Source organism: Vicugna pacos, chromosome 33, assembly GCF_048564905.1.
Source record: "Vicugna pacos chromosome 33, VicPac4, whole genome shotgun sequence".
Taxonomy (NCBI): domain Eukaryota; kingdom Metazoa; phylum Chordata; class Mammalia; order Artiodactyla; family Camelidae; genus Vicugna; species Vicugna pacos.
The window spans coordinates 19,817,428-19,830,629 of record NC_133019.1 but is presented as its reverse complement, the minus strand read 5'-3'; the positions used below and the strand labels follow the sequence as shown (position 1 = coordinate 19,830,629).

The 13,202-nt window shown below is 35.4% G+C and overlaps 1 protein-coding gene across 2 annotated transcripts in view; it reads left to right on the top strand.

Moving 5' to 3' along the window:
- Nucleotides 1-13,202, top strand: part of CUL5 (cullin 5) — an 85,186-nt gene that overhangs the window by 32,433 nt on the left and 39,551 nt on the right. For both annotated transcript variants that reach the window (XM_031674851.2, XM_072953911.1), the window contains exons 3-7: nucleotides 3,659-3,758; nucleotides 9,371-9,547; nucleotides 11,201-11,342; nucleotides 12,729-12,874; nucleotides 12,957-13,037. In XM_031674851.2, the coding sequence (XP_031530711.1) occupies nucleotides 3,659-3,758; nucleotides 9,371-9,547; nucleotides 11,201-11,342; nucleotides 12,729-12,874; nucleotides 12,957-13,037 (646 nt within the window). The remainder of the gene's footprint in view (nucleotides 1-3,658; nucleotides 3,759-9,370; nucleotides 9,548-11,200; nucleotides 11,343-12,728; nucleotides 12,875-12,956; nucleotides 13,038-13,202) is intronic.

The window sequence follows — 13,202 nt, the reverse complement described above, 5'->3', positions numbered from 1 at the left end:
TGTTGCCACCCTGCTTTTTTTTTAGTTTATACCTGCCTTGTATCTCTTAAGACACACTTTTTTTTTTTTGGCATTAAAATTTTTTGGTAAAGTATACATTATGTAAAATTTACTGTTTTAGCCACTTTTTAAAGTATATGATTCTGTGGCATTGAATACATTCATAATGTTGTGCAAACATTAACACTGTCCATTTTCACAATGACTTTATCATCCCAAGCAGAAGATCTTTACCCACTAAACAATTAACTCCCAGTGCCCCTCCTGCCAGCAGCTGGGAGCCTTCATTCTACTTTCTGTTCCTATGAATTTGCCTTTTCTCAATACCTCATGTAAGTGGAATCACAATATCTCTCCTTTTGAAAAGCGTATTTTCTTCTAATGGGATAAATTATTTAGTTCAATTTAATATTATAACTGATATTCTTTTTATTGCTTCTGTAATTTGTCACTCATTAAATACTATTGTTTCCTCATTTTGCCTTTTCCTTATTTTTGTTAATCTGAAAGTTCACTTCCATTAGTGGTTACTTTACTGTTTTTCACGCTCAATCAGAAGTGTATGGTGTTACTATTAATCAAAAGCAAAATACCTATTTTTTGCACCAAGGTCACACTATTTCTTTTGCTTCCTTACTAACCTAAGGAAGTTGAAACCTTTGGGATACTTCTTACCCCTTACTTTGTCGCTGATCCCTTATGTCTGTCCCCTTGAAACCTTTGAAGAGTTTTTACTTCATCATTCTCCTACTTCCCAACTCCTTGATTTTTGTAATATAGTGAAGTATTTAAAAAGAATTTCCCCTACAGCATGTCCCTTTTAAAATCACTTTGGTTATATATTCCAAGAGAGTGTGTTCCTCTTCATTCATACTTAATTTCAGATATTTATTGCTCACCCATTACTCCTTCCCTTTTATGTTGAAGTGCCGTTTGCTATAACATAAAGTACGTGAACCAGAACTACATGCATGTATATGGATAAACACCAGAAACATGTTGAGTGAAAAAATGGAGGCAGTAGGTATAGCTCAGTGGTTAAAGCACATGCTTAGCACACTCAAGGTCCTAGATTCAATCCCACTACCTACATTTAAATAATTTTTAAAATTATTTATATAATTTCTATAACATTCAGAAACCCTTATAGTATGTTGTAGAACTTGGGGGAAAAAAAAGACATTCAGGCTTGGTTTCGTCTGAGAAGGGTTGGAAAAGAGTAGGATTAGAGGGAGGAACATAGAGGGTTTTGAGAGTATTGTCAGAATACATTCCTCAAGTTTGTTATAATGTATTCCTCAAAATGTGTATGAAAATCGACCAGGAGACTTGACAGGGTCTGTTGTGTGGTGGTGAAACGTATTGTATTTTGAATAAGAAAGAGTACATTGAGGACATTCTTCCCTGATGTAACGGCACATGGGAGCATCTGGACGTTGCGGAAAGGGAGCTGGAGAAGATGTGTCGATCACAAGTTTGACTCTTTCTTGGGTACCCAGCTCCCCACCTTTCCCTCTTGCCTTATGAGGCTCCTCATGTTTGAGCCCTTCTGACTGTTCCTCACAGTGGTTTGAGTCGGCAGGGACTCCTGATTTGGGCATGGGACTTCTCTGATTGGTGATTTTCCCTCCAAAACTCTCCAACAGCTTTACCAAACTTTCTTAGAACTGCACTGCCATCTTAGGACTGTTGCTACCCGACCTTCTTCCTTCTCTTCCCTACAGGAACCAGACCAGCGTTGTGGGCTTATCTCTTGCCCAGCTTCCTGTACCTCACTTCCCATTTGCTCTCACAGGCATCACCTTTAGTAAATCTCTTGCATGTCTGATCCCATGTTCTTTTCCAAAGACCTAAAGTAATGCATGACTCAGTATGTGAAAGGCGTTTGGCACATAGTAAGCAGTCAATACATGCTAGTTTGTGTTATAGTAAACCAAGTAAGAGATGGTCATGATTTTGACTGTTGCTGGTGATGGATGGAAATGTCCAAGTTGGAGAGACATTTAGCTGATGGATACTGTAGGACTATAATTGGATGTAGGGGTTAAAAAAAAAAGTGTTAGTTTGTTCAGTTTCTTGCTTATCATTTCCCACTTAACACGATGCCACACTGATTTGTTAATAGTTCACTGCAAAAAACACCATAGTGATCTACAATTATTTATTCATACTGTGACTTCATAAAATATCCTTCCCCACTTTCTTACACCTTTGCCTGGAAAAATCCTGCTTGTTCTTTGAGAGAAGCTTTGGAATCAGCTCTTCAAGGGAGTCCTCCCTTTTTAACTCGACCTCTCACTTCTACCCGCACCTTCTCCGTTTGTTCCTAAGCTATCTTGTGTTTATATACTTAGTAATTGTAAACATATTGAAATATAATCAATCTATTTTTGTATCAGTTTCTTCTTTTAGACTCTGCATTCCTTTAGCCGTGAGGTAAGATTGCAGAGCTGTTACGGGGTCACTTAACCATTTTGTACTTTAGTCAAAGAGCAGTGGGAAACCATTGGAAGATTTTCAGTACAGAAAAATAAGACGTAATTTGGGTTTTATGAAGATCACTTTGGCTACAGTTGAAAGGGTGGGAGGGGTGCAAGAGTAAGTTAAGGGAAATGGTTTAATGTGGGCTCTGGAGCCTGACTGCCTGGGTTCATCACAGGCTAGCTATATAATCTTGGGAATGTTACTTAGCCTTTCTTTGCCTCAGTTTCCCCAACTGTAAAATGACGGTAGAAATAGTACTACTTCAGGGTTTCTGTGAAGGTTTGGCGAGTTAAAACAGTTTAGAATAGTATCTGGCGTGTAGTGTAAGCAGTCAGATGTTACCTATTATGTTGTTATGTAACAAATATTTGTGTGCTTACTACATCTTAGGCACTGGGCCAGATACGACTATTAAGCTGAATTTAACAGATGACAAGAGCAAATTCAAATTAATATTCAGGCAGAACTTTGGGTTATAATTATGTGCCTAAGAATCTGAATATAAAAAAATCTGACCAGTGTTATGTTACAATTCTAGAGATGTTTTCTAATTTTATTTTTAATTTTTTTTTTTATGGTAGGGGCTCTAGAAAGTACTGAATGAGTCACTGGGGAACATTTTTTGAAAAAAAGAATCCCCAGTATAAGACTATCATTTTGTTATGTTTCCCTGCTCTACAATGAAGTAATTAGAAAATGAACTCTGTGACCATGTATTAATATTAAATATATTTCTGTTTATGGTAAATAAAGGAGACACAGTGGTAACTGATGTGTAAATGTGATCAATTATATGGAGGAAACTAGGAGTTTTGCTGTAGTGGGATGTAAATTATTCATTTTTTTAAAAAAGAATACACATTGTTTATATATTAAAGGATTTTTGCTTGTCTTTGCCCAAGAAGATATTAATAGTAGTTAACTTTGGGAGTCTGATTGGGAGATGTTTCTATAATTAAAAATTTAATCAGTAAGCTGCAACAATTTAAGGAAAACAAAGACAAAATAAACAGAAACAAATGTGTGTGAGGCAGCTTACAGAGAACGCTGGGCTTGTACGTGTGGACGCCAGCACTCTCATCCTGGCCTCACGTGGCCCGTGGGAGCTCGGTGTGAGTTTTGCCTTTGTCCTTGTTCCAGTGTTGATGTTTGCTCACCTGCTTTGTTTTCACAGGGATGTACACGCAGTCTGTCTCTGGGATGATAAAGGCCCAGCAAAAATTCATCAGGCTTTAAAAGAAGATATTCTTGAGTTTATTAAGCAAGCACAGGCAGTAAGTGTTGCATCTGTACATTGTTTGTTTTTAAGACTTTGCTCAGAGAATATATTTTCTGATTTTAAACGTAGGACTTCCTGAAGTAATTTTAAAATACCGCATTGACTTTTGATACACTTGCTAAATAGATTCTTTAATGAGATGATTGTTATTTGTTTTCCCTCTCCTCAGTGACATTTCTTTCAAAAGAATATATTATTATCCTCAATTAAAAGATGCTATAAAGAATTCCGGTTTTTGTACATTCTTTAGAAATCCCCACCACCGTTAGTTTTGGCCACATTTCAGTCCACGTAAATCTGTTTTTTCCTCACAGTTAATACCTCTTCTCAAGCTGACAGTCATTTTCTTTAATTCCAGCTGCTTCTCCAACTGTAATCCTTCACCTGTCCCTTGCATTGCTGCTACTGAGCTGAAATTCAGCACTCTTTGAGTTGATGATATGTATACACATTTAATATTGAAATGAAGACAAAGCTCATTTAGGCATTAGGTCAATTATGCAAGAGCTAGTTTTGTTTTATCTTTGTTAAAACCTTTGTCTTTTAGGAAAAATTAATGCAGAGGTAAAGTATTGTTTCAAATCAACTGTGACACCACTGATGTATCCTTTACCACCTAAGGACATGAGATTACTTTCTTTTCTATAAAACGAAGTTTGAAAACTGGAGAGCTAGAATTGTACAACACTAATGTTCTAATGTTCTAACACTAAAAGTCTGTTAGAAATCTTATCAAATATTAAAGTGTTAGCAGTTGGATATTAAAAATGAATTTTTTCTATATATGACTTAATTGAATATATGATTGGTATATATTTAATTCTGCTAGTAGTCACTACCATGATGAAATAAGAATGATATCATGTTGTATATTATGAAATGAAATATTTTACTGATCACACCATTAATTCTGCCATCTTGATCAATGATATTTTTAAAAATTAGAGTTTTATAGGACTATCTTTCAATGAAGATAATTATTGTCAGGTTTGCTTAGAAAAATTAATGTTTCACTATCGCAATTTAATCAAAATGTATTTTTCTAGAACTGATTTAGGAAAACAGTTTCTGCTTGCATTGGAAAGCATATCAGCTTATCCATTCATGATTTCTGGTGAAGATAAATTACGTTATTTCAAACTGATAGAGCATTACCGTTCAATTTCTGGAAATGGGCTCATAAAGAATCATCTTAGATATTGTTAACAGATATTTAGAAATATACTTCACACTAGAAAACAGAATGTCTTAAGGGTTTCATTGTACCACAGTCCAGGGGGAGGTTTGGAATGTAGACCTCTGCAAGAACTTGAGGATGGGATTTAGTGCCACTAAGTTAGAGCAGTTAGATTGCAGAACTGGCAGTGCCAGACGTGAGTGTGTAACTTAAAACATTTAAAAACTGTTGAGAAAATCAAGCTTTGTGAATTATTTTACTAGTCAGTTATTAAACTAATTGAAATTACCTTGTTAGGAAGGACCACATCTCCTAAAGAGGGCAGGCAGTATGCATTAAAATGTTTATTACAGCATTATATAAAATGACAAAAAAGGAAAGTATAAGTAAATGTGTAATGTTTAGAAAGTTATTAATACTGATGTTTTCTTTCCTTTTTAAGGTTAACATAACTTTATTTGCACGTAGTTCTGTGGCTTAGCAGTTTGGGCTAGACTCACTGATTTCATCTGAACTTATTAACGTGGCAGTAAGGTGGTGGCTGTGCAGGGACGGAATGGTCTACGAGAGCTTTTTTTCATGTTCCTCATGTTTGGTGCTGGCTTGCTTCTGGGGTTTTTCCCCCTCACGTGGTTTCTCATGCTCAAGGAAGCCAGGCTTTGAGGTGGTAGTGGGATCTTGCAGACCTCTTCAGGTCTTGGCTCAGAAGTCTCACATGTCTCATCTGCTGCATTCTGTTGGTCAGAGGTAGTCAGAGGACCAGCCTTAAGTCCAGCAGTGGAAAAATAGATTAGGTTAAAAAAAAAGATGTAATTTGCATACCAGAAAATTTACCTTTTAAAAAGTGTGTTTTAGTATATTCACAAAATTGTACAATCATCACCCACTAATTCTAGAACATTTTCATAGCCCAAATAGAAACTCTGTACCTATTTAGTAGTTACCTCCCAATGACCACCCCTCCTCCCCACTCCTTCCCACCTTAGCAAACACTTACCTGCTTTCTGTCCATCTGGATTTGTTTATTCTATATTTTTCCTATAAATGGAATCATACAATATATGGCCTTTTATGACTGGCTTCTTTCACTTGTCATAATGTTTCCAAGGTTCATTTATGTTGTAGCATTTAGCAGTAGTTCATTCCTTTTTTATGGCTGAATAATATTCCATCGTATGGATATGCTGTATTTTGTTAACGAATTTGTCATTGATGGACATTGGGTTGTTACTACTTTCTGTTTATTTTGAATAATGCTACTATGAACATTTGTGAACAACTTTTGTTTTGGGTATAATTGACACCTAACAGTATACTAGTTTCAGGTGTACAACATAATGATTCGATATTTGTATATATTGCAAAATGATCACCACCATAAGTCTAGTTCACATTTGTTACCATATGAGAACTTTTAAGATTTACTTTCTCAGAAGCTTTCAAATATGTACTACAGTATTATTAACTGCAGTCACTATGCTATACATTACATCCCTGTGACTAATTTATTTTTATAAACTTGGAGTTTGTACCTTTTGACCCATCTCACCCAGTTTGCCCTGCTCCTCCCCAGTCTCCTGCCTGGCAACCACTAATCTATTCTCAGTACCTATGAGCTTGGGGTTGTTTTTTTTTTTGTTTTGGGGTTTTTGTTTTTGTTTTGTTTTTTGCTTTGTTTTTGATTCTGCATATAAGTGAAATCATAAGATACTTGTCTTTGTCTGACTTACTTCACTAAACATAATGCTCTCGCAATCCATCCATGGTGTCACAAATGGCAAGATTTTATTCTCTTTTATGGCTGAATGATATTCTGTTGTGTCTGTGTACCACATTTTCTTTATCAGTTCATCCATTGATGGACATTAGGTTGTTTCCATGTCTTGGCTGTTGTAGATAATGCTGAAGTGCATATGGGGGCACATATATCTTTTTGAATTAGTGTTGTTTGTTTTGGATAGATACCCAGAAGTGGAATTGCTGGAAAATATGGTAGTTCTATTTTTATTTTTTTTGAGAAATCCCCATGCTGTTTTCCATAGTGGCTGCACCAGTTTGCATCCTACCAACAGTGCCCAAGGGTTTCCTCTTCTCAGCATCCTCATCAATACTCGTTATTTATTGTCTTTTTGATAATAAGCCATTTTAACAGGGGTGAGGTGATATATTCTTGTGGTTTTGAGTGCTCTGTCATAAACGAATTGGCCAGATATGTGTGGGTTTATTTCTGGACTTTGTATTTTGTTCCATTTATCAATATTCTGTTTCTGTGCCAGTACCATACTGTTTTGATTACTAGGTTTGTAATATAGTTTGTAATCAGGGAGCTTGATGCATCCAGCTTTGTTCTTAGTTCTCAAGACTGCTTTGGCTATTCGGGGTCTTTTGTGGTTCCACACAAATTTTAGGATTCTTGGTTCCATTTCTGTGGAAAATGTTAACTGAAATTTTGATAGAGGTTGTACTGAATCCATCCTACTTTGGGTAGTATGGACCTTTTAACAATATTAATTCTTCCAATCTATGAGCATGAATATCTTTTCACTTATTTGTGTCTCGCTCAGTTTCTTGCATCATTGTTTCAGTGTAGGTCTTTCACCTCCTTAGTTAAATTTATTCTTAGGTATTTTATTCTTTTTGATGCAATTTTAAACAGGACTTTTTCCCCTAATTTCTCTTTTTGATAGTTTGTTATTAGAATGTAGAAACTGAACAGATTTTTGTATAATGATTTTCTATCCTGCAACTTTACTTAATTTATTATTTTTTGGTGGCGTCTTTTGTGTTTTCTATATGTAATATTATATCATCTGCAAATAGTGATGGTTTTGTTTTTCCTTTCCAATTTGGGTGTCTTTTGTTTCTTTTTCCTGCCTAATTGCTCTGGACAAGACTTCTGGTATTGTGTTGAATAGGAGTTGTGAGAGTAGGCATCCTTGTCTTGTTCTTGATCTTAGAAGAAAAACTTCCAGCTTTCACCACTGAATATGATGTTAGTTGTGGGCGTGTCATATATGACCTTGGCTATGTTGAGGTACATTCCCCCTGTATTCACTTTGTTCAGACTTTTTATCATAAATGGATGTTGTGTTTTGTCAAATGCTTTTTCTGCATCTATTGAGATGATCATATAATTTTCATTCATTTTGTTACTGTGATGTATCACATTGATTAATTTGTGAATGTTGACCCATCCTTGCATCCCTGAAGTAAATCCCACTTGATCATGGTGTAACGATCCTTTAATGTGCTGTAGAATTTGGCTTGTAGAATTTTGTTCAGGATTTTTGCAGCTACATTCATCAGAGATACTGGCTTGTGATTTTCTTTTCTTGTGGCGTCTTTGTCTGATTTTGGTATCAGGGTAATGCTAGCCATATAAGATGAGTTTGGAAGTGTTCCCTCCTCTTCTGTTTTTTTGGAGGAGTTTGAGAAGGATTGGTATTCTTCTTTAAATGTTTGTAAAACTCACCAGTGAAGCCATCTGATCCTGGACTTGCATTTTTGGGGGGAATTTTTTTGTTACAAATTCAGTCTCGATAACTTACCAGTAATTGGTCTGTTCAAATTTTCTTTTTCTTCGCTGTTCAGCCCTGGTAGATTGTATGTTTCTAGGAGTTTATCCATTTCTTATGTGTTGTCAAATTTGTTGGTGTTTAATTGTTTGCAGTAGTCTCTTAATGATCCTTTTGTGTATCTGTGGTATCAGTTGTAATGTCTCTTCTTTCATTTCTGATTTTATTTGAATCCCCTCTTTTTTTCTGGTGAGTGTGCACAATTTTTTTTGGAATGTTTGTTTTTGTACATAGGTATTTATAGCAGCATTGTTCATGATAGCCAAAAGGTAGAAACAACCCAAATGTTCATCAGTGAACAGATAACCAAATGTGGTATATCCAGAAAATAGTATTTAGCAATAAAAAGGAATAAAGTACTGATGTATGCTACAACTTGGACGAGCCCTGAAAACACTATTGCCATGTGAACGATGTCAGTCATAAAAGTCTGCATATTGTGTAATTCCTTTCATTTGAGAGCTCAGAATAGGCAAATATATAGACACAAAAAATAGATTGGTGGTTACTTAGGGTTTGATGGGGAGGGGGAGCCAGAAAGTGGAGAGGATAAGAAGGTAATAGCTAAAGGATATAGGATTTTTTTAAACTGAAGTATAATTGACATAGTAACATTTTTTTCAGTTTCAGGTGTACAACAGGAGTCGCCGTGTATATACTGTGAAATGTTCGTTGCAACAAGTCTGTGTGAAAATGTTTTAATTTCTCTTGGATAGATACCTGTGTTTTGATTTCTTTTGGATATAATAGATTATACAGTAAATAAAGTGTTTTAAATTTATGGCATGAATGTATTCTGTTACTTTTTTTAAAGCACCTGCATTTATTTTAAATTGATACGATTCTTTTTTTCAGCGAGTACTGAGCCATCAAGATGATACAGCTTTGCTAAAAGCTTATATTGTTGAATGGCGAAAATTCTTTACGCAGTGTGATATTTTACCGAAGCCTTTTTGTCAACTAGAGATCACTTTAATGGGTAAACAGGGCAGCAATAAAAAATCAAACGTAGAAGACAGTATTGTTCGAAAGGTAAGTCAGTTTCCCCATTTTTCTCTAATATTCTTCAGAAATAGGGTGAATTGAAGACTTTCAGAAGTAATTTACACTGAAGTGTGTTTTTCTATTTCACATGTAAAATCCTTTTCAGCTCTTGCTGAATTTTATTGAATAATATTAATTTTCTTTCGTCCATTTTTAGCTTCAGTTCTTTCATCTTTCATCTGGTCTGAAGCTGTGGATCTGTGTCTTCATACATCACCTCCTTTTCTTTTTCTTCTGACTTTCTCCTTTTCATAGTTTTTTCTTAAGGTTTATTTTTAAATTTTTGAATTTAATTTTAATTTTTTAAATAGAGGTATTGGGGATTGAACCCAGGACCTCATGAATGCTTGTGCAAGCTAAGCATGTGCTGTGTCATTGAGCTATACCCACCCTGTTCCTTTTCCTAGTTTTTAGTATTTTATTTCCTTATTCTTACTTTGTACTTTTACTTTGTAAATTAAATTATTTTTTTCTGTTCAAAAAAGTCATTCCTTTATTAGGTTACCTTCTGGTATTTTTGTGCTTAATTGTGGCTAAACTGCTGTCACCTTTGTAAGTTTTTACGTGATTCTACTTACTACAAACTCAGTATGTACTGTGCTTATTGTCATATTGTGCACAGTTTCTAGTTAAAAGCTCTGTACCCAATAACAGCTCGTGAATTGATGGAGAGAACTCAGCTCTGAAATGGAAGAGTCCCAGATTTCCCTTTCAGCCTTGCAGTCAGTGGCCTTGCCTTGCTGTCCTCGTTCACCATATGTATATATCTGTCATATACATGTATGTATTTCAGCTTGTGAGAATCAAATGGAGCCACAGATTTGAAAAGTAAAAAAATGACATATGAACTTGCAACAACTAACTAGTTGCTGTGATGGTTCTAGCAACCAACTCAGGCCTTCAGTAGTGGCCGGGACTTTGTCGGCCCTTCCCAGCTGTAAAATTTGTGCTAATGCTGACAGCATACTCATGGACTTGTGTATGCCACTTCCATCATTTAAACAGAACATCTGTAAGGTGGATTTGTATATTCTTTTTAAATTCAGTGTCAAACATATTTTCAATTGGTCCTTTTCACATTTATCGTATGTTCATACAGACACGCATCTGAGCATGCCAAACACATATCAGTATTTCTGAAATTCAGCCTTGAAACTGTAGGGGAAGTAACATTTTCCATGTATGACCATATTATTTTTTAATGGGGGGAGATAATTTTAGGTTTCTTTATTTGTTCATTTTTTTAAACAGAGGTACTGGGAATTGAACCCGAGACCTTGTGCATGCTAGGTGTGCACTCTACCACTGAGCTATACCCTCCCTCCTGTATTACCATACTTAATTTTTACAACAGCCATTTGAAATTTGTACTATTATTTTCACTGTTTTACAGATGAGAAAGCAGGTAAATAAGTAACAGAGCTGGAATTCAAATCCAGTTATGTTTGACTCTTTACTGTTATTTCCCACCTATTATTAACCAGATTTAAATGTGCCGCTTTCCTACAATACTCAAGTGAATGTGGGTCTAAGAATTTTATTTCCTTTTCAAGTGTTTGTACTTAAAATTTTGTGTGTTTATATGTGGCACTTGGTATATTATTGACTGAAATGATTGCATATGTTGTTCTTTTTTCCTAGCTCATGCTTGATACATGGAATGAGTCAATATTTTCAAATATAAAAAACCGACTTCAAGATAGTGCAATGAAGCTGGTACATGCTGAGAGATTAGGAGAAGCTTTTGATTCTCAGCTTGTCATTGGAGTAAGAGAATCCTATGGTATGTTCTGAACTTTTATGATCAAATTTCCTTTTCATGGAAATTCTAAGAAAATTATAGAGTAGTACTATCAAAGCTATGTTCACTAACATGTTGTCACATGTACTTTTAGTGCCACGTGCTTTTAAGAGTACACAGAAGGTAGTCTCCTTAAATGAAACCTATAAAAATTCATATTCGTGTGGTTAATATTTATTTTCTCCATCTCGCTCATTTCTTGGCTAGTAAATCTTTTTGTGATCTAAATTAGAGAAATGTAGATTTGAATCTATAGCTTATAAAAGGTGACTGGTTTTTGTACTTATGTTTTTAGGACATAAATTAATTCCGGGTGTTCATTCCTCTCCAAACTTTTCAGTGTCTGACAGTGATGTTCTCGTTTGTTCATTCAGGCAGATGTGCTGCTTCCTCTGACTAGAATACTCTTCCCTTCCTTTTAATCTTCCAACTCATCCTTGTCCTGTTTCCTCCTGGAGGCCTTTCCTAGTTCCCGGACGAGGTTAGGTGCTTCATAGCACCTGTGCTTCCCTATCCTAATACTTCCGTGTTCTTGACCCTGTATCTTTATTGAACATAGAATGCCTGGCGCGAAATAGTTGTCAGTAAGAATGAAACTTTAGCTATCTTTCACTTGCTTTCTGCATTGCCCTTGTATTTCTTTAGGTATCGAGTCTGGATTTTCATTGGCCTTGTCCTTGACATTTATTCTTTTCTATTTCAACTCCCCCCAGTTTAGACTTCTTTTAGTTCTACTTCTAGACTTCTCAGAAAGTCTTCTTATAGTGATCTTACTGCTATTATTTAAGTCATTTACTGTTCACAAGATTATTTTTTTAAGTATTATATGATTGGTATTTTTCTTGCCCATTTAATGGTATGCAATGCTAAATTCAGGTTACTTAGCCAGAGAGCTGAGGTTCTCCATAACCATTCCTAATTACCATTCTGCCTTATCTCCTATTAACCTTACAGTCCAGACAGACAACCTAGTCATTGTGCTTCAATTTGATGTTGTGTTTTTCTGCTTCTGAATATTTACTTACTTTACTAATCGGTGTAAATCCTGGTTTGTTCTTTAAGACTCAATTCAGATCCCATCTTTTCTGTGAATGGTTTCTTGATCATCCAGTTAGAAGTTAGTCTCTTTCCTATTCAGAAATAAAATAGTTTATGTTATCTGTGCTTTTTGTCACTTTACTGTTTTGTTCTATTATCTTTTTAAGTTTCTTATGGAGACAGATTTTATCTTATATGGCTTTATGTTCTCTTGAGCATCGTCACAATTCCTTGAGCATAATGACTTCTCAGTATATGTTATTTTATCTATTGTACTCAAAGTACTGATTTGAATCATAATTAGAGTAAATTTTATTTTCTGTTTTTCAGTTAACCTTTGTTCTAATCCAGAGGATAAGCTTCAAATTTATAGGGACAATTTTGAGAAGGCATACTTGGATTCAACAGAGAGATTTTATAGAACACAGGCACCCTCATATTTACAACAAAATGGTGTACAGAATTATATGAAATATGTAAGTCAGAACTTAGTATATGTGATAATTTGAGCTGTTTTCTTGATATTCTTAAAATGACTGCTATTTTGCTTCTGGACAGGCAGATGCTAAATTAAAAGAAGAAGAAAAACGAGCACTACGTTATTTAGAAACGAGACGAGAATGTAACTCGGTTGAAGCGGTAAGTGATTTTGTTGCTGTTTATTCCTTGAGATTCTTTGAAGTGTAGTAGCCCAGGAGCAGCAGGTACATGATGCAGGTAACATTATTCTCTTTTCTCCCTCTGTGACCAGCGTTACTGTTTTTGGTGCTGTCTCCCAGGGAGCAGAGCACAGCTTCAGAAGGC